Genomic DNA, 18,608 nt, shown 5'->3' with positions numbered 1-18,608 from the left:
TATTGCGCGTCTAACTGATATTCATAAATCAATACGAATGACTGAAGTTTGTAATTGTTATTTTCGTGCTGTTTATGTTGCTGCTCGTATTGTCGAGCGCAAACGTTTGTACCTTTAACCTGAAGGTAAACTCGTGGTAGTTCCGTTACTGACGTTATCTTTATTCACAATGGGGAAGAAATATCGCGAAGCGTCGACAACGTTCACGGCGAGCTGCGCATGCGCTGTTTAGTGCGTTTTAACACATTTTGCATGCGCGCGCGTGCACACACACACGCGCGTGCACACACACACGCACACACACGCACACACATTCTTGGCATATGGTAATGAAAACTACATTTCTGGGAATTATTGAACCATCACGTTGTTCAGATTGGTGGTTTGAGGTTTTAGTGGCTCTCAGTATTTTCAGCTTCCAAATTGGAGCTCGGCACGGCTTAGTATTAGAAAATATACCATTAAGTTAGCAAAAAATGTAGATCACATGTCACATTTAGGACGTATCGATGGATGGATCACAGTAGCTATACTAACCACAGTGCATATTGGAAACAGTGAGCTTTACTGTAGTTGTGTAAAGTTATGGACAGCGTATATGCAACATAGAAGCAGCTGCAAAAATGTTCCTAGGATGTCATTAAGTTAATGACTTAAAAGTGACAGGCTGGGTTCAAGCTGAACTGGTTCCCAACCAACTACAGGCAACATATGCATAAACATTAACGCCTATCTACAATGTAGAGTCACATTTTCTATTACGTATACATTCCAAGCAAGTGTTGGGAGAACATGCAAACTCCACATCAAACCTTAGACCTATGAAGCAGAAGTACACATTTCAATGCGGTCTATCCACCCCCAGGGTGTCAATTATATTTAGAATGTCAAATTATTGGTCAAGTTTCCCCCTTACTGCAATCCGCTATTGAGAAACAAGGAAAACAATAACAGCGGGACAACAATGACACTTAAATGGAAACAACACCCTATTTTACGTAGTCACCTACGTAAAAGCATGCGAATTCTTATCACGGGAGAAAGAATTGAAAACGTTACAGATCCTGTCTGGCAGGTTCTCCCTCCCATTTGGTTCAAGCATTATAGTGTGCTTCCAACTCAGAGCAGGAGACACTTCTTTCTTAACAATTCAGGGCACCAAGAAGAGAAATGCTGTACTTGCTCGGGGTAAGTAAAAACATTTCATTTATTGATGTCTAATTGGGTCTTACATTTGTGATGTTGACCGCAGCATTTCGGTTCAAACCAACAGACAGTTGCAGGCCTTCTCGTCATCATTATGTGGTTCTCAAAAGGACTTACAGAGGCAAGTGAACCTTAAAATTGATTTTACTTTTTGTTTAGATCAATTGAGCTTGATGATAGTGCTCTGCAAGTGGTTAATTTCCACAAACTGACACCAGAAGCAAAATAACTTTTGTGCTCAATGGCTGAGGTTTTAATTTGATTATTGTCTTCAACAGGGAAATAAACCTAAAAAAACACAGATATTGGAATCGAACGGCAACAAGGTCAGTATTTGTAAATAAATAAATAAATAAATAAATAGATAAATAAATAAATAAATAAATGACTCTTGGTGCATATGATAAGAGACTCAATAATTGATATTTTTGTGTGTCAACGGAAGGACTTGAGTGAGGGAGATCTGCATTTATTGGCCAGGATCCTTTCAGTAGGCCTGGTGGATGCTGATCCAAACTACCTCCACCATCTTAAAGGCTACAGAGATCTCAGAGGCGGATGACGTTGACAGATGCACGTGATTATTCAAGAACACGACAAAAGCCCTGTTGGTGAAGATAGTGACTGAATGATCACAACCTCCGGCTATTTAGAATGGTGTTTTGAATTACCGGAGTTCCTTCCGACACAGGCCAAAATGATGACTCCGTGATGAATTGCCCTACAATGACATTAGACGTGCAGAGAAAGTTACCACAGTTTTGTTTCTGCTGTTTCAATTCATAGTTTTATCAATTAAAAAAAAAAAGGATTGGATTTTACAAGAAACAGCAGACAAAGGATGTCTCTGGAACTTGTTTTATTTAGATTTTTTTTAGGTTTTGTACACACTTTTGTTGTAAAGTGCTAGAATCCACAAATCTTTCCAGTGAGATTATGAACTTGCTGTTTACACTGCAATATTCTTGATCAAGGCTAGCAGATGGTAAATAATGTTGTTTGTTGCCTTTGAAACAAAAGCAAAGAGACACAAATGATCAAAACCCTGTTGTCTTTTCCTCTGTCAGTGAAGTTTTTTTCCCCACACGCGGCTGTTGAGTTTGTCTCCGAGGAGGTAGATTAATGTCACCAAAGACATGTTAAAACAAAAGAAGCCTAGCAGACCAACAGCATTTAAATGTCCAAGAAGGGGATACACCCAAATCCCCACTTTGACGTGCACCCAGAGAATCCTGCAGAGAATGTAAGAAGGAAGGGAAAAAAGGTTTCACTATCACAGATCAGTCGAAATCGTTTTTTTCCCCACAGGCAAAAATGTAGTAATTATTTTACATCACGTGGGCTGCCATGACGGTTAAAACATCAGCTGCATTGGATTGTTAAATGTTTTTTTAACAAAAAAATTAATTTGGAATCACGTCACAGAAAATAGGACAACCCAATGCTTTATTATATATATATATATATTTTTTTTTTAAAGGAATGAATTTATGAAAACAGCAAATTTGCTTTTATTTGCTTCCTGTCAAAATAAAAGGACACAAATGCCTTTATTAAAAACAAAGTCATCCTTATTTATTTTTGTCGCACATAAAAAGATGCAGTGGGCCACTGCTGCCTTTTTGTCTCAAGACCTGTGTCTTTGATTAAATGTACAAAAAAAAAACACACACACACACATTTACTGTTCATTTTAAATACAGTTAAAATAGTCCAGATGTCGGACGACACTATCTTAAACTTCCTAAGCAGAAAATTAACAAAGCTGCGACAACAGCAGTTCAGTTCTTTATCATTTCAGTCTGTATTATAGTGATTGGGCACTTACCAGAATAGGTAACCCGCACCCACTAATCCCAGTGTGGCCAGTGCATTTTTTGTTCGTGGGTAGGCATGTGGCTGCACCAGGAATTCTCCAAGTAACAAAGGAAAGACAACTGTATGCTAAGAAAACGGGTCAGAAATGAGTCATTACAAGGGAATTAATCATGTATAAAGTGTTGAAAATACAAATTTTTCAGACCATAGCGTGGTTAATCCAAGGAGGGATGAAGGCGTCCATTGTTGCCGGGTAAACCAACTCTCTGTCATAGGCAAATAGAGCCCAAAAGAGAAGAACAACAAACTAAAAAAGACTTAAGTTGTATTGACTTGTTCTGTAACATTGTTAAAAAAGTTTTCAATGTATAAATCTCACCATGCCTACAGGGAAGGCAAAGACAGAGAATATTAGATCTGTAAATCTTTTCAGTGTGCTATCAGATTTTTTCCCACGCTGAAGATCGTTCACGGCCGTCAATCCAAAGAATAACATTTGGAGTATCTGAAACACAGCAAGTAAGATACCGTATATGTCTGTACATGTCATCTCCTCCAAACATGATATTGTACTTACTAAGTTCAAAAATGTGAGGTATTTCCAAGGTCCCCCATACGCACAGATCCCAGGTGGTAACTCCTCACCATCCTTAGCAGCCAAAGTCATGACAACAAAAGCATACCAACTGAATGCGCTGATATGGTAAACGCTCTTCAGGCTTGAAGTCATTTTATAACAGACTGATTTCCACAAAGCAAAATACAAGCTGATAAAAGCTGCAGGTTGAAGCGTGAAAATTGAAAAGAAGATTAGTGCAAAAGCACACTGCAATGCACACACAAGAGGCCCACTGTTCTTAAGGAAGTACAGCAGAGGAGTGTGTCTTTCATAAGCAGCGCTGTGCAGCATGTGACTTAATGGCTATGTTATGCTCGGTGAGCTTGATCACATCTACTCAGTCAGACAAATATGATGTAGAGAGAAGTACGGTAGGTACGAGGCAGAGTATCTGGTTGAAGCTAAACATGGAAAACCTGAATGTCTTGCATCTGTCATGTGTGCAGGGTAGTATGATGGAGTCATTATTGCACAATGCTCAACAAATGAAAAAAACGCACACATGAAAGCAGCAATCGTTGAAATGTTTTCATGCTGAGCTAATGCTGGGCTCACGCACGCATGCGCACACGCAAACACACACACAAACGTCGGTGAACTGGTTAGCATGTCTGCCTCACAGTTCAGAGGGTGTGGGTTCAATTTCACCTCCGGCCCTCCCTGTGTGGAGTTTGCATGTTCTCCTTGTGCCAGCATGGGCTTTCTCCCACATCCCCCAAACATGCTTGGTAGGCTATTTGAGCACCCCAAATTGCCTGTAGGTATGAGTGCAAGTGCAGATGATAATGAATGGATTGGTGTGCATATATATACATACCATCTGAGTTAAAACTGAGATCCAATATTGACATTTTAAAAGCAATTTATTTTCTCCATTTTGTCTAGAAGACCAGACATCAATTAAAAGTATCTTTAAAATCATTCTATTTTGTTAGTTTGTTTCATTTGAGAGGTTTTTACAGGTAAGGCACAATTTCAGAAGAATACAAAGGCACAAAAGCTGAGTTTCTTCAATCACAAAATATAAAACAAGTTTGTCATTTACCTCCTGTACATGGTCAGGCTTTGAGGTCCTTTAAGGAACATGTTTTCTTATTGCCATGACAGTAATATGGATGACTCAAACACTGCAAAAATACACCAATAATGTGACAAAGCTGTTCAGACATTATAACACACACACACAAAAAGTTGGCATTACAATAATTTGACACTGAACAGAGTCTGGAGTTTTTTTTATGCAAATTGATTTTTTAAAAAGTGAAGCTTATTTATTAATGAATACCTTCATTGCCACATTATAGTCAGTTAAAAGAACAAAACTAATAGACGATTCTTAAAAGTTTACCTAAGATAAATCAGGTTCAAGATGTGATTGCTTCTATCACACTTACGGTCCTCATGTTTCCAACGCGTGATTATTATTATTGGACTAAATACCTTTTCTAAATAGCATTAAGATAACTATACAGTATTGGCATTGTAAATTCTAATTCTAAATCAGCAAGCAGGTTTCTAAGTCTTTCTTACTTTTACAAATGCGTGCTTGTGTATTCCAGAGAAAACCAAGTTTAAAAGGAACTTACATGAGCAGAATACCACGACTGCTGCTGAAATATGTAAATGAGGCAATTATGTCATTCTATCACACTTCCAACAAGTCACCAAATGCGGTAACATTTCCATTTGCCCTTAGTTATGAGAGCAACGATGTTGACGTGGGGGGCCTGTAGTTACAAGAAAACCCGCTAGATGGCAGAAGATACTTTACAACAAGTTCTGTTTCTGCATTACGAATAAATGTCTGACTGGATCGAATTGATTTCTATTTACTGTACAAAGTTTAGAGTTCATCCAGCTAATTGGTAAGAAACTATGTTGTCTTTATCATAGTATATTTTTGAACACCCCCATGTTATAAAAGCAGGGCAGGCTCTTATGATCATGATTCTAAACAAGTTCATTCTGAACAAAGTACTGTGGAGAGTAATGTAATAAAAAGCCAAGGCTCTTCAAATAGTCTCTTGTAACAAATTGCACTTTACCCATCCATGTCTTTAAAACTGTTTATCACATACTACATGTGCGCTGTCAACCGTCAGTAAACGCACGCCACGCTGACTTAAATGATAGTGATTGACAAATAGAACCCCTACCCTATTGGTCTTTACTGATCATTTAAAACGTTTTTGTCAGCTTTCTGCTGTACTTCAGTCTCTAATCTTTTCTCGTGGCTTTCTCTCTGGATCCCAGTTAAGAAGTCATCTAAAAGGGAGAGGGGGAAAATAGTTTTTGGTTATAGAGATGAGCACAAATCTTAATGTGTGAAAAATATTTGAAGAATAATTCAGCTTACATCAAAGCGACTGTAAACTTTCCTCTCCTTCCTCATATTTTGAAGCCTCTCCAGCAGCTTGTCACGATCCTGAGACGAATTTGGCATGTCGCTGCTTAGTGACCCGATCTCTCTTTCTTTTTCCCTCTTGGCATTTTTGTCAGCTTCATCTTCTTTCTCATCATCAGTGACGGGTGACTCCTTTGTAGACTCATTCCTGTTTTGGCTATTTGCCGAAATTTGTTCGAGCAGCAGCTTGGTATCATCTCGGAGGTTGCTGCTCGAGAGCACGCCAGCAGTTGATGAGTGATAGCGAGACTGGCTTGACTTTGGCTGCTTGGATAGCTGCGATGGTACCCCGTCCTCTGCTGTCGTTCCTGAACATTTATTTTGCCCTGTCGGTTCATTTATTCTTTCACTGTCCTCCATTTTATTTTCAAAAACTGTAGGCAATTTCAAATCTTTGCTGACATCATTTTGATAGTCCATGCTAATGCTATCAAGAGGTGCTGGCACCGTCCTAACAGATGTGTCAACTGAGGTAGGGTGCATTGTTATTTTCTTTCTGTCGTTTGGATTCCCATTGGTTAAAAGGTTGGTGTCTGGAGATCCATGTAATGTTGTCATTGTACTTTCGGCGTGAGTAGGCGAAACAGACTGAACCAACGCAGATGAACATAAATCTGGAACAGCAGGAGTTGACAATCGTCCCAGGTTAGCGTCAGTCGGGGAAGTTGTTTGCCTTAATTGCTCTTGAGATGAGTCTTCTTTTCGGTCAGATTTAGAATGAATATGAACGCCAAATATATTGGATTCCAGTGGGACGTCCCCTTTGTCTTGTCTGGGAGATGAGAGGGCACCAATGGGTGACACCCCAGACTCATCTACAGAAACGTTTTGGTCCTGAGCAGCCACTGCTTGTTTCTTCTTCAAAATGGCTTCCTCAGTAGACTGGGTGGGACGAGGAGAGGAGGCACTGACAGATTTTTCCTGGTGTATTTTGTCAGTTAAGGACTGCATACTAGGTGAGTCTATGTTAGAGTCATGAGGAATGGATGTGCTTTGATGGCCACGAATGAAAGCAGTGTTTTCAGAGTTAGAGTTTTTCGCATCTGGCTGCGCTACTTTGCTAGATTGTGGCGCCAGAGTAAGAGAAACCACATTGCTCTTGACCTGTGATGAGTCTCGAGTTTGGATGTTAGATGCAGAAGATGATGCTGAATCCCCCGTGGTGGGAGTAAGAACCGGTGATAAGCTTTTATCGGTGCTACGCTTAAGCGATGGAAGATTAGCATGTGTTTCTTTTGTTATCATGGATTGGTGACCAGAGCTACACTCACTCAAGGAAGCTTTGTGAAGCTCTGGATCTTCTGATTCACACTGATGAGTCTCTGTTTCTGCAGAAACAGATAAAGATGCTGCCGTTTGGGTGTTCCCCAATTCTACCTTTTTTAAATCAGTTGGTTGTTCACGTTTTGAGCTTTGGGAGACAACGGTTAGATTACTGACCTGGCCCTCTTGCTTCTTTGTCTGGTGACTGACATCAACAGGTGGCTCTGTAGATTTTGCTGTACTTAAATCTGTTGACGTAACACTTGGTGACATTGACAGTTGGGAAGTCTTATCATCTTTCCTTCCATCGTTTGGGCCAGCACTGTCAGGATGAGTTGGTATTTTCATTTCAGTCTTCGTGCCTTTCTTCTCAGCTTCTGCAGCCTTAGCAGCTTTGCGTTTTGCTGCCAGCTCTTTGAAAAACACGAATCTCTTATCAGGATCACTCATATCGACAGATGACATCTTGTCGACCGAAGACTTGAGTGCTTGATCACTTTTTAAAATATCAGATTCAGACCGCTTCAATCTAGATGGTGATGGAGAAACCTTTGCTTGTTCAATATCTGGATGTTGTACCTCGAGATTTTCTGAGGAACTCTTTAAATCCTCCTTTGATGAATCTTTATCCTGTGGTTTATCATTTCCCTCTTGCTTGGATGCTTCCGGGGCAGAGCTATCGAACGACTTTAGGTAACGAGTCCATCCGAAAGCTTCCCTGGCGGCTGACCGTCTTTGTCCAAAAACCTGGGAAGCAAATGGTAGTTTTGTCTGATCGCCCTCATTTTTGTTACTCTCGTCATCTTGTTGTCCTGCTGTATGTTGCTCTAAAGAGTTAAATATCAGAGATGATCTTAATCTTGAGCTTCTTGGCATTGCTGGATTATATTTTCTCCTAAAGGACTCTTCCTTCCGAAAAGCGGTCGGTTCCTTTTGTTCAGCCTCTTCTAATTTCTCCCCTTCAGTTGTTGATGATGATTCGGAGGGTGTTGGTGTTGTTTTGGTGTCAGCTGGCCCAGCGGTACTTTCTTCTGGCAATTTATTTGACTGCTCTGGTTCCAATGCAAAAGTTTTGGCATAACATGGCAACTGACTTACTCTCGGTACGACAGGAATTTTAAACTCTCGGACATTTGGGATTTTAGGAATGGATAACTCTGTTGGCTGAACCGTGATGGATGGCTCCTCGAAAGGATCTGTTGCCTGAGGCGGCATCGATGGCAGGCCTTCATCCCCTGGAATATCATGTGCACTAAGGAAGGAGTTAATTCTCCAGTTCCTTAAACCCCGCTTTACCATGGGGTCTTTCCGGTCAGCGTTGGGCTCCTGTAAAAACTGTTTATCATCCAATGTAGGCTGAGATAAACTTGAAGCCAAATCTGCAGGGGGTTGTAATTTCTCTGAGACCTGCTCAAAGTCCACATTCCTGGTGGATGATAAATAGTTAAGCACAGGGTCAAAGTCATCAAATGGCTCCATCTCTTGTGGTAAGCCTGGTTCAGAATACTGATCTGCAGCATGATAGTTTTGGCCCACAATTTTCTGCTGCCCCCTGTGAAACAGCCTTCCCCGGGCCTCAAGGTCTGCTGCGGGTTGAGTCGGGAATGGGTAATTGTACCTGCCGGTAACACCTTCAGCATAAATGTTGCGTTTCAAAGCAGGGTTTTCCATCATTGGAAACTTGGAGTGACCTTGCTGACTGTACATATCAACAGGACCATGGAAAGAGTCATTTCTTTTCAAGTGTGACATTCTCCAGTCAGTTTCCATTTGTTCATCATATGATGGTTTAGTCCAATCATCTGCATGAGGCATGTCCATTGGTAGAAACTTTCTGGGCTCTCTGTACACGAGTGAAGTTATTTTACTTGGGTATTGCCTTTTTTGTAAAAGGCCAATGTCTTCCATGGCAGCAGGCCCATCAGTCAATAATGGTTGTGACTGAGCAAAGAGGATCCGAAACTCTTCATCAAAAGTCGATACAAGCTGTCCAAGGAAAAGATGTGCCATACAGCGATGTAGTTTCTCAAAAGACCACATGAAGCTGTGCAGAAGCAAAATAAATACTATATTAATAAATGTTAAGGCTTCCAAGTTCATTTGGACAAACACATGCTAAGTGATGTGTCAACACATTTCATTGCACCTCATTTTTCAATTGTATCAAGTAGGGTAGGTAGGAACGTTACCTGTAGTTCCCACTCAGTACGGCCCTGCAGTCTGTCAACAAGAAGCGATCCATCATCTGACCTTTGAAGGATTTCCCTGAGCGGCAGTGATAAGTGATGCCAGATACAGTTCTTACACGTAGAAACTGCAAAAGAAATATTGTAGTGTTTGTATTCAGATTAAACCAGAATGGGGCTTGGGCTGCACAATATCGCAAAAACATGCAATATGGTGACTGAATATTGCAATATTGATATTACTGTAATATTTAACATGGTCCTAAAGAAATAACATTTATATAATGATATCATTACTTTTTTTTTCATGCAGACAAATCTTAATGTATACTTGGCTAATTAATCGAAATTACCCAGATGGTGATGCATATTTAAGCGTGCATCAGACTGATACAATTCAGATTCAAAACATACAATTCCATAAGAAACACTGCATGGGCCGATATCACAATATCACTATTCTTTTGATATATTGTCCAGCCCTAATTTGCGCCTTTCATACCTTTTGGGATTCTGGCTGAAAATTTCAAACTTGCTGTCATCGGATGATAACACATTTGCCTGCATGCATTTTGGAACATGGCTCGTAAAATGTGACTAAAAATAAGTAGAACATCTGAACTGAACATCAGAGATGTTAAAAATGGTGGCAGATATGTTCTGACTTTCATTCAAATTAGTTTGAATGTGAGTGATGAATTTAGAACACAGTCACTGCTAAGATATTTACGCACACTTGTGCAGCCATGTTGTCTTAGTTGCTAGTAAATTATATTTACACTCTTCAAAAGCTTTAAAGAAAAATGTATAGTTTATAGATCACATTAGTGGTGGAAAATGTTTTGAAATGAGTAATCTTGTTTTCATTTCCTATAAAACAAAAAATATTTGAACAGTGGTGTGTAGACTTTTTAGGTCTGAAATTACCAAACAAGCAACCAAATCAGAAGGTTGGTGAGTGCAACATCACCTAACCCTAATCACAATTATTTGGTTAAAAAAAAAAAAAGTAACCGGGGGAAAATGATTGCATGATACACTTGTAATACTCGCCACACATAACTATGGCTCAGTGAGTTATTTCAACAACTTCTTCCTGCTTTGCTATTGTTGTAGGATGTTTACAACGCTAATTATGCTCCTTTCTCTCACACAATTAGGCTACAATGTTGAAGGCGAGGTCCATGCCCAAACCTGCTCATTTTTTTAATCTGTGTGAACATGAATTGTAGTTCTTCTTATACTTCAGATAACAAACGGCAATTGCTGCTAATAACTCAATTATACAGGGTCCGGCAAAATTATCTGACATATTTGTAGGTTTAATAGAATGAAAATCAGTTAAAGAAACAACATTTTATTTTTTTTTAAAAGTACATACCTATAATGCCATTTTGTTTTGTTTCATTTCATTTTCGAATAATGTTATTTTGTTTCGTTACAGTTGCTAACATGAATTGGACCGGTGAGCATCGCGCTTTCATTGTGGAAACGTTTATCAAGAACGAATCCGTAACACACAACGAGCGTTCAGTTTGCGCTTCGGACTTGGTAGACATGACCTGCTCAACACACGATCTTGTTATGGGTTACTAACTTCAGACCCAGTGGATCAGCATTGAAACGAAAATTAACCGGCCGACCTCGCACCGCCAGAACTCCAGAAAATGTGGCAGACCAAAATGACATTATTCGAAAACGTAACGAGAATGAAATGAAACGAAACAAAACGGCATTATATGTACTTTTCGGAAAAAAAAAACTTTTTTTTTTTTTTTTAATTTATTTCCATTTCATTAAACCTACAAATGTATTCGATCATTTCGCCGGACCCTGTAGTTGCTTTCATTTCTAAAGTAATAATAATGTATATTGTACGGCTTTAAATGACTTACTTGGATACTCTGTAGATTTACTCTGCAGTTGGACACCATGTTCATGAAATAATGCACGTTCTGCTCGTCTAAAAGAATATAGACAGCGACGTTTCTCATGGCTGCATTTAAAATGTCGGCAAATATGTCAACATCAGTAAACATGTCCATCACTATGGCAATAACCTGTGGAAACAAAAACACATATGACAACACTGTGAGGGTCATTCATGTACAGTAGTCTGCTGCCATAAAAAACAAAACAAAGAACAACCTGCTGAGCATTCTTGATAAGTCGCCGGGCCTGCTCCTTGATACTTGGCATGTCAGGCTCAGGAGGGTTAACCAGAGTGGTGACCTCCGTGGGTCCACCAAAAAGATGCAGCTGAGGCCAACCAAGATCCAGGCCAGGGGCATCCAGGTCCGAGTGTATTGGCCAGTATGTATCCGAGGAGCTGTCTCCTCCACTCTCGAGAAAGGTTTGCTCCTGGTAGGTGGCCTGCTGAGGAAGGTGTGCTGAACTCTGAATATATTGGATCTCAGGTGTAGCCAGGAAATCCACCACATCTGCCTTTTGGAGGAACTCATAATATCCGTCCACATTTTCCTCAATCAGTGCATCAATTGCCAGACGATACTCTTCCCGATAGTGAGGAGGAAGGTAGTTGGGGTGCAGGGGATTATCCCCGGCAGAAGAACATTGAGAGCGACGTGCCATACTGCTGGCTGAGGAGATGGTGAGGGCAAAAGAAAGCACAATCATTTAAATGCCTCACATGTGGAACACATACTGTAAGGTACAAAACAACACTACCATTAAAATAGAGATCTAAATAAAAAAATATGCACTAGTATAGGCTTTTTTTAAACCCTCTACAGAGGCCATTTTGACGTCAACATGATTTTAAGAACAATTATGAGTGACATTCAATGTTAGTATTTACATCAGATATCACAACAAATGTGCAATGTGTAATCACATTGATTCCAAATACTACAGAAAATACTGAAAGTAGTACACTTAACACTTATCGTTTTCCAAAAATAGTAATACGGCATTTGTTCCAACACTGTTATAGACAACAACATATATTCAAATTAGAAAGAGGAATAATATGTAACTTTGTAAACTTATTTAAGTTTCTTCACCCTGTTTTCCTACAATTGGCGGTTTAAGTCAAATGAATGAGAAGAGATGAAATTCCAGTCCGGGATAGTTATGGGTGCGGCTCCTCCCTCTGGCCCAAAACACGAGACTCCATTCGCGAATTTACAAAAAAACACTCTTTAGCCGCTGGCCACCCCCAAAAAAGACCAGTGAAAAACATAAAAACCGACAGCCAGACGGACGAATACGGTACAAATAGGCGAGCCAACGGCGCTCGTAAGGCTCCATGTTTAAAAGTTTTGTTTCTGTCACCCATCTGTTATGACGACTAACAGGTAAAAACGTTGGCAAAAATGTTTTGGGCCATATGTTAGACTCCATAACGTCACAACACACATAACTCACCACCACATACACACATAAACAAAACAAGTACGTGCAGCGTTAATCGGTAAACTTACTGAGCAAACTAACGTCAAATCATCGTCACGGTTCACGTCCTCTGAACTCGAAACGGGCCATTTTGCCGTGTTTCCGGTCGCTGCCTTGCCAGTCGCGCCCCTAAGAAAAGAGGAACCTTCCGAAAGTGTTCTGACACATCGTCTTTTTTTTTTCTTTTTTTTTGCCCGTCGCCTAGTTAAACCAGTTTATTGTCACGCTGTAGGCATGTAGACGACAAGTGAGCTAACAGCGAGAAGTGCAGGGGGACAACCGAGCGCCGCCCCCTCTCTCTCTCTCTCTCTCTCTCTCTCTCTCTCTCTCTCTCTCTCTCTCTCTCTCTCTCTCTCTCTCTCTCTCTCGCTCTCTCTCTCTCTCTCTCTCTCTCTCTGTCTACTGTCACCCTCCCTTCTTACTTTCCTCTTTGTCTTTTTAGGAAGCTACTTGAACATTCTCAGAAAATACAAGTCAGTCAATGGATAGAAGGATAGGCGTCGATATGGGCATTGAAAATGGCAAAAAACAGAAAAAAACGAAAAACATTTTAACCTGTGTTTACCAAACCAATAGCCAAACCATAATCTGTTTGTTTTCTGCAGTCAATTTGAAATACAGTGATCCCTCGCTACTTCGCGTTTCGTTTATCGCGGCTTCACTACATGGCGGATTTTCCCCCCAAATTAAAAAAAACATTTAAAAGTCAAAATAAAACTTCTAAATTGAGGAAATATGTGTCTAACCTTGAGGACAATGTAGTATTGCTCCAAATGTTCGTTTACATTCCTTTAGAAGTCTGTTTTTGCGTGTTAGCACGATTAGCATATTTATGCTAACTCGTTAGCCTGCCCAGTACTTCTTGTTGGTGACTGTACTTCGCGGATTTCACTTATCGCGGGCTGTTTTTGGAAAAAAATTATCCGTGATAAACGAGGGATTACTGTAATATCTTGGTTTTTTTTTTTAATAAAGGATGGAAATTAGAACAGGTTTTTAAAAATCAGATTCTTCAATTAATCGGTAAAACAATCAATACATTTTATAAACTGTATTTATTGGTTATAATCATGGTCTCTCTTTTAACCCAGATGAGGAGGAAATCTGATTTTTTTGTGGCTATTTACAATAAAGTTTGGCAAAAATAAATAAAAGAAATGAACACAAAAGGTTGTACACATTTCATTCCTTCCCGTTTGCATAAAGAAGCCACACTTACTGTATTCATGCTGCTGGACTACTGTAATGTATTATTCTCTGGTCTTCCTAAGTCCAGTATCAAAAGTCTACAGTTAGTGCAAAATGCCGCTGCGAGGCTGCTCTCACGGTCAAGAAAATTTGATCACATTACCCCAATATTAGCCAAATTACATTGGCTCCCGGTCCATTTAAGATGTGACTTCAAGGTTCTTCTACTAACCTATAAATCACTGCATGGCTTAGCGCCTTCATATCTCGTCGACCTAGTCGTTCCTTATGTTCCGTCTCGTAACCTTCGTTCGCAAAACGCTAGTCTTTTAGTTATACCGAGGGCCAAGAAAATGTCTGCAGGGTCTAGAGCATTCTCTATTCGGGCTCCAGAGCTTTGGAATGCCCTACCAATGGATATTAGAACTACTACCTCAGTAGAAACATTTAAGACACGTTTAAAGACACATTTCTATGAGATGGCCTTTAACTAACTTGTGATGGCCGATTTGGCCGGAGTTTGTTTTGTTCTCTCCGCCCACCCCCTCCCCGGCTGGGGAGGGGGTTAGGTGGCTCAAAAGCTGATAGCGGCTAGCTGGATTCTCGGGGACCAATTCAAGATGAAGGAACTGCGGCTCAACCCGCTTGAAGACACTGCCAGGACAATCGAGGGCACCTCCGACATCCATTTTTTCATTGATTTTCATATTATGTATTACTTGTGCACTCTCTGCATCCATTACAACCTGGTGATCCTGAAAGGGGGATCCTTCCATCTGTGGTCCCTTCTCAAGGTTTCTCATTTTCCCCTGGCAGGGTTTTTTTGAGTTTTTCCTTGCCCTTTTGGGAGTTTATGATCAGGGGATGCTTTGAGAATAATTGTCAATTTTGGCTATGTGAAGCCCTTTGAGACTGTTTGTGATTTAGGGCTATACAAATAAACTTGACTTGACTTGACTTGCTTGGGCAGCAAAATCCAAACAATGTGGTTTTTTTTCCTCCCTCAGAAACCGAATTTCAACCACACTGAGAGAAGAGGCCATTACCATGGTAGCTTTCGCGTACACAAATGCATGCCTTCGTACAAACAAAAGCAATTAATTAACACGAGTGGGAGGATCAAACTCACAAACTGGAAGGCAATGCAGCACTTTTCAAATTAGCATGCAGTGCACGTTCACAACTTTAAAATAAATCATACAGTGAGAGAACACAACGCCTATAACGTTCACTTCAAATAAAACATGTCAACCTTTCAGGAGCCTGAGAAAAAGCAGCTTCATTAAATTATGCATGTGCGCCATGGTGTACATTACAAATAAAAGGCAATGCTCTTAAACTATCTGTGAAGATGTATTTCTATAAACATCACGCAGGAATAGCTCACAGTGTTTAAGTGCTCTGTCAACTTTGAATCTTTGTCTACTTTTCATGCAACATAAACAATTACGTACGACAATGGCCAATGACCAAGGATGATGCATCTTCTCTGATTAAACATCTAGGAATTTGGAATCCAAGGAGTTAAGCACCATGTCTGTATGTTTTGTTTGAACCATAGAAGGAGCGAGAGGGAGAGACCAAATGTTTTGATATTGCCTGTGAGCGAAAATAGCCATGCCTTGTGATGGACTATGATATAACAAAAGTAAAGCAAGTGATGCATGCTATCTGCCAAAGTGGTGATGTGAAAACAATCCCTTATTGTTCCTTTCTAACAATAAAATGTTCAAACTGATCATAGATAGTTGCTATGGCACACCTTGCACTATTGGACCCTTGTGAACGCTGTGGCTCAGAGCAAAACATACATTTGGTATTTAGTCAATGACTGTGTGACTGATAGCTTTGGTTATGACGCATCAAACACTAAGCTAGAACATCCAGCTCACCTTTGACCCTCATGAGGACAAATGCTGTAGAAAATGGATACTATAAATAACAATAATAATGCTTTTTTTTTTTGTATTAAAGACACTTATAAATGGCAGTGAAATAAAACTATCAAGCATCACACGATGATAAACAAGTCCGTTCAAGCTTGTTTTTATTTTGAGGCTAGCATGATGAAAATGTTCTGTTCATCGTTAGTCAGGGGATCTCCTACTGTTATTGTACGAAAAGTATTGTAAGTACTGAAAGTCTATTACTGGTGCTTTTTAAAGCTACAGTAGGAAATGTGACATTGGAAAACAAAAGAGAGAAGGAAGCACATGCAGCTGTGAGATTCATTACTGGGTGAAGCCTTTTGTGCAACAGCACCGTTCTCCTGGAGATGAGGTTATACACAAATAGAGAGACCAAGAAAGCGGAAGTCACACAATGATCCATTCATTTTCTACATCACAGAAAGAACAAGGATGAGATGCAGTGGAGGTATATCGTGCACTGATTGCCAATCACTCGCTATGCACCTATAGACAAACAATCATTTTGTGGGAGGAAGCCAAAGTACACGCAAAATATTCATGCAAACACGTGGACAACATGCAAACTTATACACAGGAAGGCCGGAGGTCAGTTTAAACCATAAAATGTGAGACAGACATGCCACCATTACAACATTGCGAGCCAAAACGTAAACACTGCTCATGATACCACTGTAAACTACAAACCGAACATTGCTGGAAAAGACACAACAACAAAACTAAATACAATTTTAAAAGGTTTCAGTGACTCACAGCCTTTTGCCATGGCTCAACATTTGTCACATGTGAAATCATGAGGGGGGAAAAAAGGACTGTCTCAGTTGAGGATCTAAAAGGCAAACAAGTTGCAACTTGATCTGATGGGATTTCACAACTACTTAAAAATCATTCTATGAAATTGAACAAAGACATGCAAGTTTTCATGTTTTTCCTTTATGGGGAACCTGAGGCTTTACATATATATAATGAAGTGTAAACTTCGCATTACAGCCAAACACCCAAAAGTCAGATATCTTGAAGTTTGACTAGCATCTTCATAGAAAGAAAAAACTGTTTCACAATGTGTCATTTGGAGAGGCCATAACAAATTCCACACACTATTGCATTTCCACAATATCTGATGTTTCTAAGATATAATCCATTTTACTCTCAAGTAATGAACTTGGAGGTGAGATAAACTCATCTCACTTACTGGAAGAGATTAAAACCAAAAAAGATTTGCAAAACCAGATCACACATTGAGGACTATCGTTAGTGTGGAATGTATGTCAACCATGTATCAGTCACAGTAGCATGAAGGTGTGGAATGATTCCAAGTTAGCTATATGTCTTACCTGCCTTTTAATCTCTGATGTGCCAAATCAGTAAACAGTTCATTCTGTGATCCTGTCAGCCTTTTCGACACTAACCCCAAAACATTTCAAGTTTGACTTTCTGTTCTCTAGCTTGCAATCATATGAACTTGCATACTTTGAAATGCTTGTCACCACAAGTAGCGACCCATGGTAGGTGTGGCTATTGTACTCTGAGCTCAAGCATTCTAGTTACAAAGAAAAGAAAAGAAAAAAAGGGGGTGTGAGATAGCTGCAACAGTGTTTAAAATGAACAAAAGGGGAGGGGCTTTATTGAACCACCCGTGACCTCTATTAACATTTATTTGATCCTATTCAAATGTAAATGAAAACTTGATGAAAAAATGCTGAGTGATTCACCTTTACGTCATAATGGCTGCCTGATATCATAAACAGTCCATAGCATTATATTTAGCCGTGGTGTCTTCCTTCATTTTTTCTTGATTATGTTCTTTTGTCTGTTTGCAGAGACACATCCTGTGGATGCAAACATTTCCAGAAAGTTCTTTCCTGCACTACGTCAAAGACATTCACAGGATGCACATCATTTCCTTCCAATACACATTTGATGTAAAGATATCATTCATACATTACCTATTGCGTTTGTCCTCATTCGGGTCAAAGGTGAGCAAATGCTTGTGGCCCATATTTATCTGCAAGCATAACAATTGAAAGACATTAATATGTTACAGTTCAAAATAGTTCCTTTCATACTTTCAGTGACATTTCTGGTTATGCTGTGCATCTGCCAGAGGCTGTTTATTATTGACTGTACTGAAACTAAGGCTCAAAAAGCAGTGCAACAAGCTGCGGGAAGAAGTGGCCTATGCCAAGTTGGTGCTCAAAGTGATCCCTTGGAATGCTTCTACTGTTTCTATGAAATCAAGCAATTAAACAGCACTTACGTAGACGCCGACCTGGAAAGTAAGGTCATAAATGAAAAATGCACTTGAGGAAAAATGTTAATGAGATCAATAGGCTATAGGTAACAGCCACAGAACTGACATGATTTACTGAAGAGTAATGAAATGGAAATCTCTAAGGGCAACCCATCTGCTGTATACAATTTTCCATTCAAGCCATCGTTGCTAGTATATGGCACGGGTGTCAAACTCATGGCCCGCCACATCATTTTATGTGGCCCGTGAAGACAAATTGTGCATCAAATTCGTGTCATTACTAGAACTGCAAATTGTTTTCACTTTTAGAAATATCTTTTTTTTTTTCAAA

At 39.8% G+C, this 18,608-nt stretch overlaps 2 protein-coding genes and 1 long non-coding RNA gene across 6 annotated transcripts; 1 reads left to right on the top strand and 2 right to left on the bottom strand.

Annotated features, from left to right (window-relative positions):
* Nucleotides 1–1,036: 1,036 nt before the first annotated feature.
* LOC137840824 (uncharacterized) lies at nucleotides 1,037–2,249 on the top strand. Its single transcript, XR_011087907.1, has 4 exons — nucleotides 1,037–1,188; nucleotides 1,274–1,327; nucleotides 1,485–1,532; nucleotides 1,652–2,249. It is a non-coding gene; the product is annotated as an uncharacterized lncRNA (long non-coding RNA).
* LOC125978729 (androgen-dependent TFPI-regulating protein) lies at nucleotides 2,049–4,228 on the bottom strand. Its single transcript, XM_049736349.2, has 5 exons — nucleotides 3,602–4,228; nucleotides 3,404–3,529; nucleotides 3,230–3,331; nucleotides 3,035–3,150; nucleotides 2,049–2,438 (listed from the first exon to the last, which is right to left on the bottom strand). The coding sequence occupies exons 1-5, from the start codon at nucleotides 3,932–3,934 to the stop codon at nucleotides 2,270–2,272; spliced, it is 846 nt and encodes a 281-aa protein (XP_049592306.1). The 5' UTR covers nucleotides 3,935–4,228; the 3' UTR covers nucleotides 2,049–2,269.
* A 259-nt stretch (nucleotides 4,229–4,487) lies between these two features.
* fam83ha (family with sequence similarity 83 member Ha) lies at nucleotides 4,488–17,532 on the bottom strand. 4 transcript variants are annotated; one of them, XM_049736279.2, is made up of 6 exons: nucleotides 17,361–17,532; nucleotides 11,645–12,096; nucleotides 11,392–11,556; nucleotides 9,500–9,624; nucleotides 6,000–9,354; nucleotides 4,488–5,908 (listed from the first exon to the last, which is right to left on the bottom strand). In XM_049736279.2, exons 2-6 carry the CDS (start codon nucleotides 12,086–12,088, stop codon nucleotides 5,897–5,899), a joined length of 4,101 nt encoding a protein of 1,366 aa, XP_049592236.1. In that variant the 5' UTR covers nucleotides 12,089–12,096; nucleotides 17,361–17,532; the 3' UTR covers nucleotides 4,488–5,896. The 4 variants fall into 4 exon arrangements, with proteins under 4 accessions (XP_049592236.1, XP_049592237.1, XP_049592234.1 ...); XM_049736280.2 differs by having other exon boundaries at nucleotides 11,645–12,092; XM_049736277.2 differs by lacking the exon at nucleotides 17,361–17,532 and adding an exon at nucleotides 12,940–13,214.
* Nucleotides 17,533–18,608: the final 1,076 nt, after the last annotated feature.

The sequence above is a fragment of the Syngnathus scovelli genome, chromosome 12, assembly GCF_024217435.2.
Source record: "Syngnathus scovelli strain Florida chromosome 12, RoL_Ssco_1.2, whole genome shotgun sequence".
Classification (NCBI taxonomy): Eukaryota; Metazoa; Chordata; class Actinopteri; order Syngnathiformes; family Syngnathidae; genus Syngnathus; species Syngnathus scovelli.
The sequence above is the reverse complement of the archived record's forward strand: the minus strand, read 5'-3'. Positions and strand labels throughout refer to the sequence as shown.